At 42.4% G+C, this 13,911-nt stretch overlaps 1 protein-coding gene across 2 annotated transcripts in view; it reads left to right on the forward strand.

The window, feature by feature from the left end:
- The window catches only part of NKAIN3 (Sodium/potassium transporting ATPase interacting 3), a 621,440-nt gene that overhangs the window by 285,621 nt on the left and 321,908 nt on the right, over positions 1-13,911 (forward strand). For both annotated transcript variants that reach the window (XM_019548544.1, XM_019548538.1), the window contains exons 2-3: positions 1,490-1,627; positions 11,865-11,945. In XM_019548544.1, coding sequence (XP_019404089.1) covers positions 1,490-1,627; positions 11,865-11,945 — 219 coding nt within the window. The remainder of the gene's footprint in view (positions 1-1,489; positions 1,628-11,864; positions 11,946-13,911) is intronic.

Raw genomic sequence — 13,911 nt, forward strand, 5'->3', positions numbered from 1 at the left:
AGGTGGGACAGGGTTTGGGGGCAGGTGGGGCAGGGATCTGGGGGAATGGGTAAGGCCAGAAGATGGTCCTCTCCCTCCTCCTCCAGCTCCCCCCCCCTTACTTATCTGCAGTGGAGTACAGGTCCAGCTTCCTGCAGCTGGCACACTGCCTGCCCCACATGGGCAGGCAGTGTGCTTCAGCCCCAGGGTGAAGGCCAGCTGCAGAGATGCTCTGGCTGCTACCAGAGTGTGTCTGTGGAGGACCCAGTGTCCGATTGCCTCAGGGCACTGTCTGGGACTGTGCCCTGCCCCACTTTTTTTCTCTGCAGGTTTTTGTGACTCCTGGATATTGAGGAGTCTAATTTTGCCCCCACGATACAAATGTGCAGCGCAGGCAACATGTTCCCGTTCGTGCACATGGCTCTTGCAGCATCTCAAAGGAGTTTGTGGGCACGCCCCACAAATGTACTGAATGAAAAGATGATTTAAATATTTTTATAACCATTGATAAATTGTCAAAATGAGTGAAAAATGGTTTTGTTGAAAAATCAAACAATTATAATTGTTGAAGAGGTGTTTAAAAGCTGGTTTTGGGAGCGAATTTTTAATCCAGCCTCTTTTACAAATAATTTAGACATTGCCTTGGGGTTTAAACGTTAGAATTATATAGTATTTGGAAATCCTAATCTAGATTGTGCTATGTTGTCATTTGTACAAAGGTCAGACTTCCCTCTTCTAATTCTGGGCTGCTTGTGACAGCCAAAGTAACCTGTATCATAACATGGACAGCCCTGAGGAACTGTCAGTGTTATAGCAGCCTACTTCTAGCTTTGTATTTATCATAGCCAGCAATTTTTAAAGCAGTGGTGGCCAACCTGAAGCATGGGCAGCCTGTGTGTATAGCACATGGCAGGTGTAGAGGGGGCATGCAGCACAGAGACAGGTAGAAGAGAGAGCAGAAAGCAGAGCATCAAATCGGGCAGAGAGCAGGAAGCAGAACAGCAGCTTGGGAAGGGAGCACAGGGCAGGGAACAGAAAGCTGAGCAGCAGATTGGGTAGGGGAAAGAGGTTGGAATGGCACTTAAGAATGGTTCTAATTTGTGGTAGGTCTGTCACGAAGGATGGCCCACGCTGCTTTAAAATGCTACCTGTTATGCTACTGATACCAACACACCCAACTAACCAGGACAAAATGAAATGTTGCTTCCTTTGGTTTTGTACTTAATTGTGAGGCAATACTATAATTAGTGAGGAAGTAGTGCAAGTTAAATATTTATAAATGCTTTATCACAGAGATAATTTCTATATAATAACAAGCAGCAGTGTTCAGATACTGATAACACTGAAAGATACCATCAGGGGTTACAGCTCCCAGAATTCAAATTCCAAACCCCACAGAATTTTAATGAAAGTCAATCCGGGTAAGGCTGCTGCGATGATATAAAAATGACAAATATTCTGATTCAGCCATAATTAAAATGTTAATGTTCTGTTATGTGCTTCCTTACAGCTGGCAGCATTAGAAAGGCAGATCTTTGACTTTCTTGGTTTCCAGTGGGCTCCTATTCTTGGAAATTTTCTACAAATAATAGTCGTCATATTGGGTTTGTTTGGGACCATACAATTCAGACCTCGATACATAGTTGTGGTAAGTCCCTCTTATTGACGTTGTGTATCTTAACTTCTTGCATTACGAAATATAGTTCTATGCTTAAAAACACCTCCATTCATTTCTGTGTTAACTTTTGCAAACCCTATTCCCTGCTTATCTCTTTGCAGCTTTTTGACCATTAATATTAGGGTCATTTTGAGGTATAAGAAGCTACATGAGGGGCACATCTACGCGTGCCTCTATGGTACTGTTTTTACTGCACCGTCATTTAGTACTTCCTTTTTGAAGTACTAAATGATGGTGTAGTAACAGCCTGTACTGCACTGTGCTGGTGGTGCACGGTTACTTTTAGCCACTACATTGCCATAGTAATGTGCAATAGTGAGGGAATGCATTGCCATGGCAACATAGCTGCAGCATCATGGTTTGTGCCTTTTGACGCTATGTCATTGTAGTGCGTTGCTACAGTGACATAACATCACATAGAGATGCCCCTGGGGTGTAAACCACCATGGTAAAACTGAGGCTAAGATCTTAGTGGGAGTTGAAAAGGGTTCATCCAAATAAATGTATGGTAAAAATATTGTCAGTAAAACTAGACAGAAAAGAATAGGAAGAATCTATAATGTCACGCTTTTGCTGTTAGCCAACCTGTAGTTGTAAACATTAGGAAAAACATTTTTTTTATAGATGATCTTTCTATCATTGGCTACTGTATACCTGTATACACCTGTCTTTTTAAACAAGTCATAGACACTGTTGGAATTAAGATAGTGAATTAAGTGGATTGTTGACTTGACTTTGTGTAGTAATTCCTATGCTTCCAGAGTGCTTATTAGCCTGATCCTAAATGTATGTAAACTGATCTGTTTTTGGTATAAGTAATCTGAAGTCACAAAGATTGCCTCTGGGGTATAATGCAGCTAATCAGGTTGTTCTCCCCATAGCCAGGAACGAAGAATTCAAAAGCCATTTCACAAAAAGCCATCACAAATACTTAAGTTTCAATGTTTCTAGTCCAACATCTTGAAACCTGTAATTTTTTTCATTTCTTAAAAAGAACAATTTTAAAAAGTTGCATTCTTTGACAAAACTAAAATGAATCCTTGATATCTTGATCCCTAGTCTAAGTCTTTTTCCTTCTTGAACACTTTGAAGCTTCTCTTACCAGAAAGAAATATGAAATGCAGCATATTAACCCAATATTTTTAGGTTGTTTTTAAAGTAAATGCATACATTAAAAAGAAGTTGCATAACTGCATAGATATAGAAAAGAATGCTGACCAGATATTTTAACATCAGCTCTCATTTGAATGCATCTTTAAGCACATGCTTAAGTGTATATGTTTTATTATATGGGAATACCCAGCATTTGGAAGATGAGCCCTCAAAGCAGTTTGCATTGGCCATCATTATTTTTATGTATGAAGCAAAACTCCCACGAAGGATGGCTCACACTGCTTTAAACTGCTACCTGTTATGGGTATTGGAAATTGGCGGGGCTAGATCCTGAAGTCCTAGTACAGGTCCCCTAATAATCCATGTTCCTTCAGAATCCATGTTTCACAGGGCTCTGCCTGCTCCACAGGACCTGCACAGGGATCCACAGCACAAGACAGGAGAAACATGTGAATCAGTTCAAGCTGCAGGCTGCTTTAATTTGTGCTGTTTCATCATAGTATAAATAGGACTATCTGAAAGACTCTGTCACAAGTCATGGTACAAGTTGCTTGTCAGATTCTGAGATCAGATTGTAGTCCAGAGCACAAGTGTTGCTTTATTTCCTGGGAAACAGGCTGAACTTCAGAAACTGGAATTGGCTACTGGAAATATTCAACAAGGGCCAGAGTTTCAAATCTACTTAGGCACTTGAGAATGTAGAGAGTTGCATACTGGGATTTTCAGAAGTGAGTCAGGTATCCAGTTCATGTAGGCTAAGTACAGACGGTCAGAAAGCCTAAGGCTGGATTGATTCAGCCTTTGCAGGTTTGTCTAAGCTGCAAAGATTAAACCGAGAAACAACTGGCCACACATTTATCTTTGATTCAGAAAATGTAGACGCATCCCTGCAGTGGCCAGAAGTCAAGGGGCAATAGAGCATGGCTCACTGGCACTTCCTCTTCCTGCTGCCCTAAAGTCTGTAGGATTTGCAGTCCAGCATTACAGAAACAGGACTCTGCAGGGTTGTTCATCACTTCCTCTTTCTGCTTCCAGGTGCCTCTGGGATTTGTAGTCTACCATTACAGCCAGCAGAAACTTTTAGTAAGCTAAACAGGGCAGGGCAGCTCTGTACTCAGGGAAAGGGCGAGGGTGGGGGTTAACTGGGGGAAGGGGTGTTTAACCCATCTCCCTGGCCTCAGACCCCAGCCAGGGTTTGCCTGGAGGTGGCAGTCTTTGCATCTCTCCTACACAAAACTTTTCTGCTTGGAGCAGACAGCACAACCTAGTTCAGGGCTGGAAAGTATGTTGGGATGCTGGGGGACTTTGATTTAACTTGAACCATGATAGGGTCTGGGACAGAAGTTTCATAAAGCAGTTTGACCCAAATCAGTTAAGTCATATATTACATTCAGCCAGGTTTATATTAAACCAGTTTCAGCTATTTTGAAACTGATTTATGTGCACTGACTTTCTGTTCTGTTACAGGTTTAAATCAGTTTCTGATCACTTAAACTGGTTTATGTCCTTAATCTTAGACAGTTAGGGCACATCCAGTTGAGTATGCATGTGCCTCTTGTGGCATCTCAAACTGATTTGAGATGCCACAAGAGGCACACTGAGAACAAAAAAATGTTCTCCATGCTGCATATTTATAGTGCGGGCTCTTAATTTGATACCTGGATTTCCAGGTATAATCTCTTGGCCTGTAAAGATGGGAGAAATTGGACCTAGTCATTGCTTTTCTTTAACGTCCTGTAGAGTTCTAAGATAAAGGAGGTTGAAATGGATTGAACAACATCCTTAGTCAATCAGTATATTCAAAGTCAAGTCAAAGAGTTGCCATCATTTTAATGGCTCCCCCACTCAGTTCTAATTTAAATAAATCTCAGTGAACAATCCAACATGCAATTTAGCACATGTGTTATTTACAATACTTGAATATTTTTGGTAGAGGTGAATAAGCCCAAAGCTCTCAAACTGATTAATTTTCTTATATTAGCTGATTTGTAATGAATGCAAGTATTCCTTTTCAGAGAAAAAATTACTTAAATTTGAATTCTAACCTAGAATATAACATACTATGCACATAGCTCTGAAATTACACTGTTATCCATTTTTCTTTGTGTTCTTTTACTCTAATTTCAGAGTTCTCCATTATTAGGAATTACTAGCAATAGCAATAGTCTAAAACTGTTAAAATCAATTAAAGATTGTTACTGGATACTTGGTATCCAGTTAGATATTAACTGAAAAGCATCCAGGAACATCTCAAAGCTAAAAAAGAGGTGTACACCCACAGGAAGGGAGGGGCTGTCACCAGGGAGGACTATACCTCCATTGCTCGGGATTGTAGGGGGGCTGTTAGAAAGGCCAAGATGGAGATGGAACTGGGACTAGCAACCTGAATCAAGGATAACAAGAAATCCTTTTTTTAAATACAGAGGGGGTAAAAAGAAGGCCCCAGGTAACATGGGGCCTCTGCAGGACATGCTAGGAAATCTGGTGATCTCACCAGATGACAAAACCTATTTAACAATTTCTTTGCCTCCATTTTTCTGAGAAGGGGCCAGGTCATACCCCCTACCAGGATTCCCGATGGTCCCAGGGGAGGCACAGCTAGGCCCAGGGTCATAGAAGACCTAGTCAGGGAACTTCTGGTGGGACTGGATTTGTTCAGATCAGCAGGTCCTGATGGTCCCCACCCCAGAGTGGAGGGAATTAGCAGAGGTCATTGCGGGACCCCTGGCACAGCTTTACGAGCAATCGTGGTGCTCTGGCAAGGTACCAGAGGACTGGAAAAGGGCCAATGTGGCCCCCATTTTCAAAAAAGGGAGGAAGGAGGACCCAGGAAATTATAGGCCTGTTAGTCTTACCTCAGTCCTGGGGAAGCTCTTTGAGAAAATTATCCAGGTGCACATCTGAGTGGGGCAAGCAGGGGAGTATATGCTTAAGGGCAACCAACATGGGTTCGTTAGAGGCAGGTCCTGTCAGACGAACCTGGTGGCCTTCCATGACCAGGTCACAAAATCCTTGGAGGCAGGTGTTGTGGTGGACGTAGTCTTTCTGGACTTTAGGAAGGCCTTCGACACTCTCTCACCCCATTCTCGTTAAAAAATTAGGAGAATGTGGTGTCAATGCCTACGCATTCAACTGGGTCGCCAATTGGCTAGAGGGCCACACCCAGAGAGTGGTGGTGGATGGGTCATTTTCGACCTAGAGGGATGTGGGCAGTGGGGTTCCCCAGGGCTTGGTCTTCAGGCCCACACTGTTCAACATCTTCATCAGTGACTTGGACGAGGGGGTATAAAGCACCTTGTTCAAATTCACAGATGACACTAAGATGTGGGGGGAAATGGGCATGCTAGAAGGGAAGGATAGGCTGCAATTGGATCTGGACAGGTTACAGGGGTGGGTGGATGAGAATAAGATGAGATTCAATACTGACAAGTGCAGGGTACTGCACCTAGGGAGAAAGAACCAGCAGCATACCTATAGGCTGGGGAACTCCCTTGTCGTCAGTGCAGAGGCAGAAAAGGATCTTGGAGTTGTGATAGACTCCAAGATGAACATGGGCTGCCAATGTGGGGATGCAGTCAGGAAGGCTAACCACACCTTGTCATGCCTCCACAGATGCATCACGAGCAGGTGCCAGGGGGTGATTCTTCCCCTCTTTATGACATTGGTCAGGCCACACTTGGAGTACTGCGTCCTGTTCTGGGCACCGCACTTCAGGAGGGATGTGGACAACGTGGAGAGGGCCAGGGGAGGGCCACTTGCATGATCAGGGGGCAACAGGGCAGGCCGTACAGGGAGAGGCTACGGGACCTGAACCTGTTCAGCCTCCACAAGAGAAGGCTGAGAGGGGATCCGGTGGCCGTCTAACTTACCAGGGGGGACCAGCAGGGAATGTGAGAGTCCCTGTTCCCCTAAGTGCTACCAGGAGTAACTAGGAATAACAGCCATAAGTTGACAAGAGTAGATTCAGGCTAGACACCAGGAAGTGCTGCTTCACAGTCAGGGCAGCTGGGATCTGGAACCAACTTCCAAGGGAAGTGGTGCTCACTCCTACCCTGGGGGTCTTTAAAAGGAGGCTAGATAGACACCTTGCGGGGTTATTTGACCCCAGCATCCTTTCCTGCCCATGTCAGGGGGTCGGACTTGATGATCTGCTCAGGTCCCTTCTGACCCTACCAACTATGAAACTATGGGGTTTTTTTTCCCTACCAGTACTGATGATAAACTTCAAAAGCCTTCAGAATGATGAGTCATAGAGCCAAAACTGACATTTTTCATATCCCATCCTAATGTTTTATGTCATGATTCCTGCTCATCTCTCACAAATTGGGCTCTGGTGATAGGTCTGGCAGGAATGGTCTGATGATTAGGGACCTACCCAAATCACGATTTTGCACAGGAATGACAAAAAACGGTGGCTTTTGTGATTTTCAGCAGACCTTCAGGCAAAAAAAATTTACTGAAAATAAAATGCTGGCTTCCCAGTGGGAGCCAGCAGCTGTTGTGACCCAGCCTTGCAGCCTGCTGGTAGGGTGAAACCATCAGCACAAAGTGGAGCAGCCAAGATATCAGACACCCCCTCCTCCCTCCACCAGTGATTGTCCAAGAGGACTGCCTTTCATGGGGCTCTGCCCCTTTGCCAATCAGCTGGAAGGGGTGGAGCCACACAAAAAGCATTCTTTGGCCAATCAGAAGTGAGGAGCAGGGCTGCCAAAGCCCCTCAGCCAATCAGAGGTGTGGGGGCCTCCACTGCAATAAACCTGTGAAAATAGTGGCCAGCTCCATGATCAGCCCACAGTATTGCCCGTCTGCCACCTAAATTTGGGTAGGTCCCTACTTATGGCTAAGAAATTCTTTCTTTGACGTTAACACTAAAACAATGTTCTCCTTATGTCACGAATGCTGTTTATTGGAATTGTAGTATCGTAGTCAATACAAACTAGAGACGTTTTTTCTTTTTAATATTCAGCTGTACAAGGTGCCCTATACATTCTGTCATAGATATTTAGTAGTGCTATGCAATTACTGTGTAGACTAGAGCTGGAAGTTGGGTGTGAGAAGGCTGAGATTGACTGGGCAAGGAAACCAGGACTGGAAAGGGAATTGGGGCAGAAGACAGACATGAACAAGGAGCCAGGGAGAAACTGAGACTGGTTTGGCAAGATTGTGACTAAGACCCATTGGATGGGGGAAAGGTAAAGTGATGACAGATACAATGAGGGTGCTGGGATAGAGTTTGGACTTGGGGGAAAAAAATTGGAAAAAGTGAAGGAACCTGAGACTGAAGAGGCCTAAGACAGGAAATTAGGACTTTGGATATGTGGAGACAGGTATTTGAGGGAATGGGAGAAAATGGGTAGAAGTAAAGAGTGAAGGAGCAAAGGGTAAGAATGCAGATTGAATGAGGACCTAGACAGGGGGAACTGAAACTAGCTGGGTATGGAGTCTAGGGACGGCCAATTGTGGAAAGTGTGACAGAGCAGTGGTGCTCAACATCTTGGTCCCACAGGCCAGGGGAATGGCACAGGAGAATGGGCCAGATCTGACTCTGTGCACTGGGATCAGGGCTGTGCCATCCTATTATGCCTGGATCAGGACTGGGGTTCTGCACTTCCCCTGCCCAGCACCCATGTACCACCTTTGTTCAGCCCTGCATACTGGGATCAGGGCCCCATGTCATCTCTGCCCAGTCCCACATGCCAGGATCAGGGCTTTGTGCTGCCTTCTGCTGGCCCCGTGTGCCAGGACTGGGGCCCTGCACTTCCCCCACCCATGCCCACATGCTGGCATCAAGACTGGGGCCCTGGATGCTGAAATTGGGACCCAAGGACCCACACTCCCTTGGCCTGGCTTTACATGCTGTGATGAGGCACCATGCTGCTCTGAGCACCTTATTTAGTGCACAGGGCTATGACCCACAGGGCTTCCCACATACCCATGAGGAGCCCTGCTGGCTGGATCTGGCCTGCAGACCTGGGCATGGAGCACCCCTGTGATATAATAGAGATGTGTGCGGAGGGACAAAACTAGTCCTGGGCAAGTAGAATTGATAGGAAAGGATATGCTCACAGAACATATCCCCTCCTATTCCTGGATGGAATTAAAGATGCCCGAATCTCAGCTTTCTTTTCTTGTCAGCAAATATCTGTGATGCTTACTGTCAAAGGGCTTGAACTCCTCTAGGGCTGCTCCACACAGAGCAGATCAGGCTATTAATGCTATCAGTTACTAGCTAGCTGAAGTGGAGCAGTTGACACTAAATTTGGAGGTTATAAATTTCATCTCTGCTGATAATCCCGGTGGGCACATGCACACACAATGTTTATCGATGAATAAAGTTGACTGATTAGTTAGTTGACTAATTAGTTATGCAGTAAACATCTCAGTATCTACATGTGCACCCCTATTAGGCTGGAGTAAACTAATTTACTCGGACTCAGAATAGTATTTGTTAATTCAAGCACTATCCTGCTGCATAGTAAAAAAACTCCACAGCAGCATATTTGTAGATGCTGCCTCAGCTGGCTGGGCCACTGAAGAGACCCTCATGCCCCAGCCAGCCCCTCCACAGCACATTGAGTTGTGGGGAGCAGTCCTGGGCTGTCAGGCTGACTCCTGGGACTCCTAGAGCAGCTGGGGCTGCTCTGAACTGGCTCAACATACTGTGCAGGAATAAACTCCAGAGTTTATTGCTCCTGGGAGCATGTTCAAACAGAAATCAGCTCTAGAGTTTATTCATGCGCAGTAATAACACATGTAAATGCACCTGATGAGTATCAATATGACACCACCTACTGGAATGTCTTGTTTTTCAGTTTGCTTTTTTCAAAATATAGGAATTTGTGAAAGTGTGTGAACACTCAAAACTCCATCTGTGTGTGCGTATGCTTGCCTTAGGCTATGGGCACAAAAAGTTATTATGAAGTTGGGACATGGTAACTCATGTTTACGCTCATACCCCACAGTAAATGCAAGATATTTTGCACATCAGTAAAAGTGAAGTGAGCTCTTTGCTGACCTTGCAGCAAGATGCTCTTGTATCCATAACCTTACTCTGCCCCAGCAGAGTCAGCTATGGTAACCAATGGCAGTTTTGCTTAAGGTGGCTTTCATTGCCATTTTGCAAAACTTCCATTGGTTTTCATGGAACAGGATCATATCATATATTGGTATAATATGAAGTAGCTTACATGTGAAGTAATACTTACCGCTAAATATCTGGTGACGTATTCTATCAATGTAGAGATTTGTTTTCTATTATATTGTTTTTAAAGTAGAATTGTCTGACTATTTTGAAATCTATTTTTAATAAACAGTTAAAAAGTAACATTACAAAAATTTCAACACGTGGATAAGAATTAGGTGTTCATGTTGTTGAATGCTGGTGTTCTTAAAGATATCCTTCCACAGCTTGGCTATTGCATATGCATAAATCAATTATTGTATTTGATACAGAGTTTATAGTGGGTTGCCACAAAGTCAGAGAGAGAAAAACTACAAGGTATCTTTTTAAAATAAATAATATATCAAAGGAGAAAGCCTTTTTATTAGCAATAGATCACACCTATTTCAGTAATTTTATCATTGTATAATTAAAAAATTAAAAATGAGCCTTCATTGGTATAATGCTCTTCTTTGTAATATAGAGACTATTGACTGGGTCTATTAATCTCATTTTGTTTATTCATTCTCTACCTTTCACATAGTAATCATCCTCAAGAGTCACAAGTGCATCATTAAAAAATTTAAACTAAATAACCCATTTTGCATATGGAAGATACTGGAGTGCAAAAATGGGTAACATGCAAAAAAAATCAAAGCATGAAAAATACCAACCCCCTTTCCATGGCACTGTTTGTTATAAATCACAGGGAGATGGAGGAAGAAGGAAGCATAACTGAAAATTGTGCAACAAAGTCAAACTGACAGCACCTTTTGAATAGAAACAGGACCTGGCATTTTGTACATTATGGTGGTGTTTTACTGAATATATAGAAGCAAAACAACAGCATCTTAGCATGACCTGGTCACAGTTAATTGGACGTGTAAAGCTTATAAACAACCTTTCTTTTACTGTGAAGGTAAATAGCATGTAAATGTAAAGGGACACAGCCAGTCCAGCATCTCTTTACACTGTTTTTGAGTGCAGCTCCATCATTGCTTCTTATGCAATTAGGTATTCATATATAAATGATTATGAACAAGAACACTTGGATAGGTAATTGTGCCATCCTACAACCCTAGTTAGGTAAATGGTGCGATCCCGTTGTAAATAGCATTCGTTTACTTTACAAAAAAAAAAAAAAAGGTGAATAAAATAAGTCCTGGGTCATTTCTGTGTGAACAGATCCTTGCATCAGCATGGAACGCAGGCTCTGGAAGGGAGCCCTGCAGGTCTGTGCCTCTGTCTCTTCAGGTTTTATTATAAGATTGTGATGCTTTCAAATCAACCAATCCAAATTTAACACTTCTGACAGCAGATACAGTGCCAATCATTTTCCTGGTATTATACCCATTCATGCCAGAGCTGAATTTGTTCTGCAGAGTAAACTTTCAAAAAACAGGCTGTCATGTTTAATTGGAAAAAATACCATAACTTGTATTAGAAGAAAGTTCTTGGAGACCAATTCATGTTTAATTTGACTCATTTTCAAATGACAACCCCATAACTGATTAATAGCACTTCTGGTTTATTTGTTCGTTTCTTTTCCTACTTCTTTTTCTGTTAACATTTTCTCTTACAAAGTAGACTATCATGCACCTAAGTAACTGTACAATTTTGAGAGATCCACCAACAGAGCTGAATAATGAGATGCATATGAGTCATAAATGTCCCCAAAACAGCAATCCAATAAATCTAGGTTTTATTGGTGTTTATTTAGAGCAGCAGAAAATATTGAATTTGTAATTTGCTATGGTTCTTATGGGACTCAAGCTGGAAGTAGTGTCTTTCTGGAGTCTCCCTGCTTAGCTGTTCCCAGAAGAACTGTATGTATTGATATCAGATTTTTTATTATTGATTTGCTCAGTATAGTCTTTTCATTTTCACAAATGTATTTTTCTTTCTTTTTGCTTTCATCTGGATCTCTGTGTCTAGTACACCGTGTGGACTGCGCTCTGGGTCACGTGGAATGTTTTCATTATCTGCTTCTATTTGGAAGTAGGCGGACTTTCCAAGGTAAGGTTTCTCATAATTCTTTAGGATTATAGAGGAAAAGTTTGATAGCTGTTAGTGTTTGAAATTACTGGAACAAAAACAATAGTATTATTTTAACTTGTGATCATGGCTTCAAAGGATTTTTTTCTCCGCTAGCTAGAACTCTAGTATTTTAATTTATCTTTAAGAGTTTGGAGGTATGTAAATAAAGTTATGCGTTATGAACCAGATTCTATTCCAGTGATTCTCAGGTAGGGTGCTGCAGGGTGTCATGCAATTTTAGAACTGTTAGGTGTGCAAACCTAACTTGCAAGATAAACTCAGAGATTTAAAATAGGAATCCATAGTGTTAAAAACTATTCTGATCTGTCATGGGTTTTCTGAGGTCTTTGCAGCAGCAGAATTGATCTGTTTTTTTGTAGTGGAAAATTGAGTGAAAAATAAGAGTTGATATTTGCCTTGGGTCTATTGAGAGGAGCTTTGAGTCCAAGAAGGTTGAAAACCACTGACTTGTTCGATGTATAACTGAAATTAGGCACCTAAGTGTTATTCTATCCTGTTATTGTTGAGTCACTGAAAAACAATTAATGCAAAAGGTGTGTGGGTCCCCATCTTCCTCACTGCTTTCTGATGACTCAGTCTTAAGACTGAGATAATAGTATGTTACAAAAGTAGAAAAAGAATTCCTCAAGAACTGCATCATCAAATCCATGGTATACCTAAGCTATATAGATGGCATCATCATCATTTTGACCAAAAACCTGCAGTCTCTGATTGATTTCCATCACAAATTCAATAACCATCACCTGTCCATCAGACTATCTCTTGAATACTCCAGCACCAACGTTTCCTTTTTAGACATTATGATCAATATCCAGAATGGCAAAATACAAACCACCATGTACAAGAAATCCACAGACCAACATACATATCGACACAGAACAGCAATCACCCTTAACATATCAAGAAAGCTGTAATATACAACCAAGCCCTTCTATACCAGCGCATTTGCACTGAGGAGAATACCCATAATTGTTACCTTGCAAATCTCAAAAACACACTGCTCCAGAGAGAGAAATTGTACTTTTGAAAGATCCACCTGGATACCATGTGAAGAATTGCTGCAGTACAAAAAGAAAATCCTCACAAATCTCACAACTTCAGTTATCACCTACCATCCTTCTGTGGAACCTATATGGAAAATCCTCAAACAGTTACAGCCCATACTAGAAGAATACCCAATTCTTAAAAGATCCTTTCAGAAGCATCCATCATAGCCTTTAAACAAGCACAGAACCTCACCATACTCATCACTAGAAGCAAAATTTCTATCACTCAAACCACACTGAATGGCTCAGGACTATGCTGGGACAAAAACCGTAAAACCTGCCAATACATCTCCACCACTCCGACAATAACTACATCCCACAACAGAACCATCACCAGTCCTGGATCTTACAGCTGCACCTCCAGAAATGTAATACATCTCATCTAGTGCACCAGATGCCCTGATGGAAAATATGTAGAAGAAACCCAACAACAACAACTGTGCGCCAGAATGAACGCACATCAGAAATGTATCAAAGACAAACCCCCCCAATTATCTGTAGGTGCACGTTTCTCACAAGATAACCACTCTCTCTCCAATCTCTCAGTTCTAATTCTAAGCGGGAATTTACAAAACACATTTTGTAGACAAGACTGACTATGACCTTCACTTAATCAACCTACTGGATACAAAAAATAATGGACTAAATATAGAAGCACATTATAACTTGCCTGCCATTTGATAACCCCAGGTAACCTGTCTGCATTTTACCAGCTACATTCTATCCCCAGTACAACATTCTTCTTTCCCCCTACCCCATCTATCTGTGTCACAGCTGTTGCTTCCCATTCCCTCTGAACCTCACAGCCACACATTTTCATTTTCACAGGCCTGAATTTTGGCTTCTTTTCTACCCAAAATCTTGCAAAGAACTTTTTT

The sequence above is a fragment of the Crocodylus porosus genome, unplaced genomic scaffold, assembly GCF_001723895.1.
Source record: "Crocodylus porosus isolate Cpor-Errol unplaced genomic scaffold, CroPor_comp1, whole genome shotgun sequence".
NCBI lineage: Eukaryota > Metazoa > Chordata > Crocodylia > Crocodylidae > Crocodylus > Crocodylus porosus.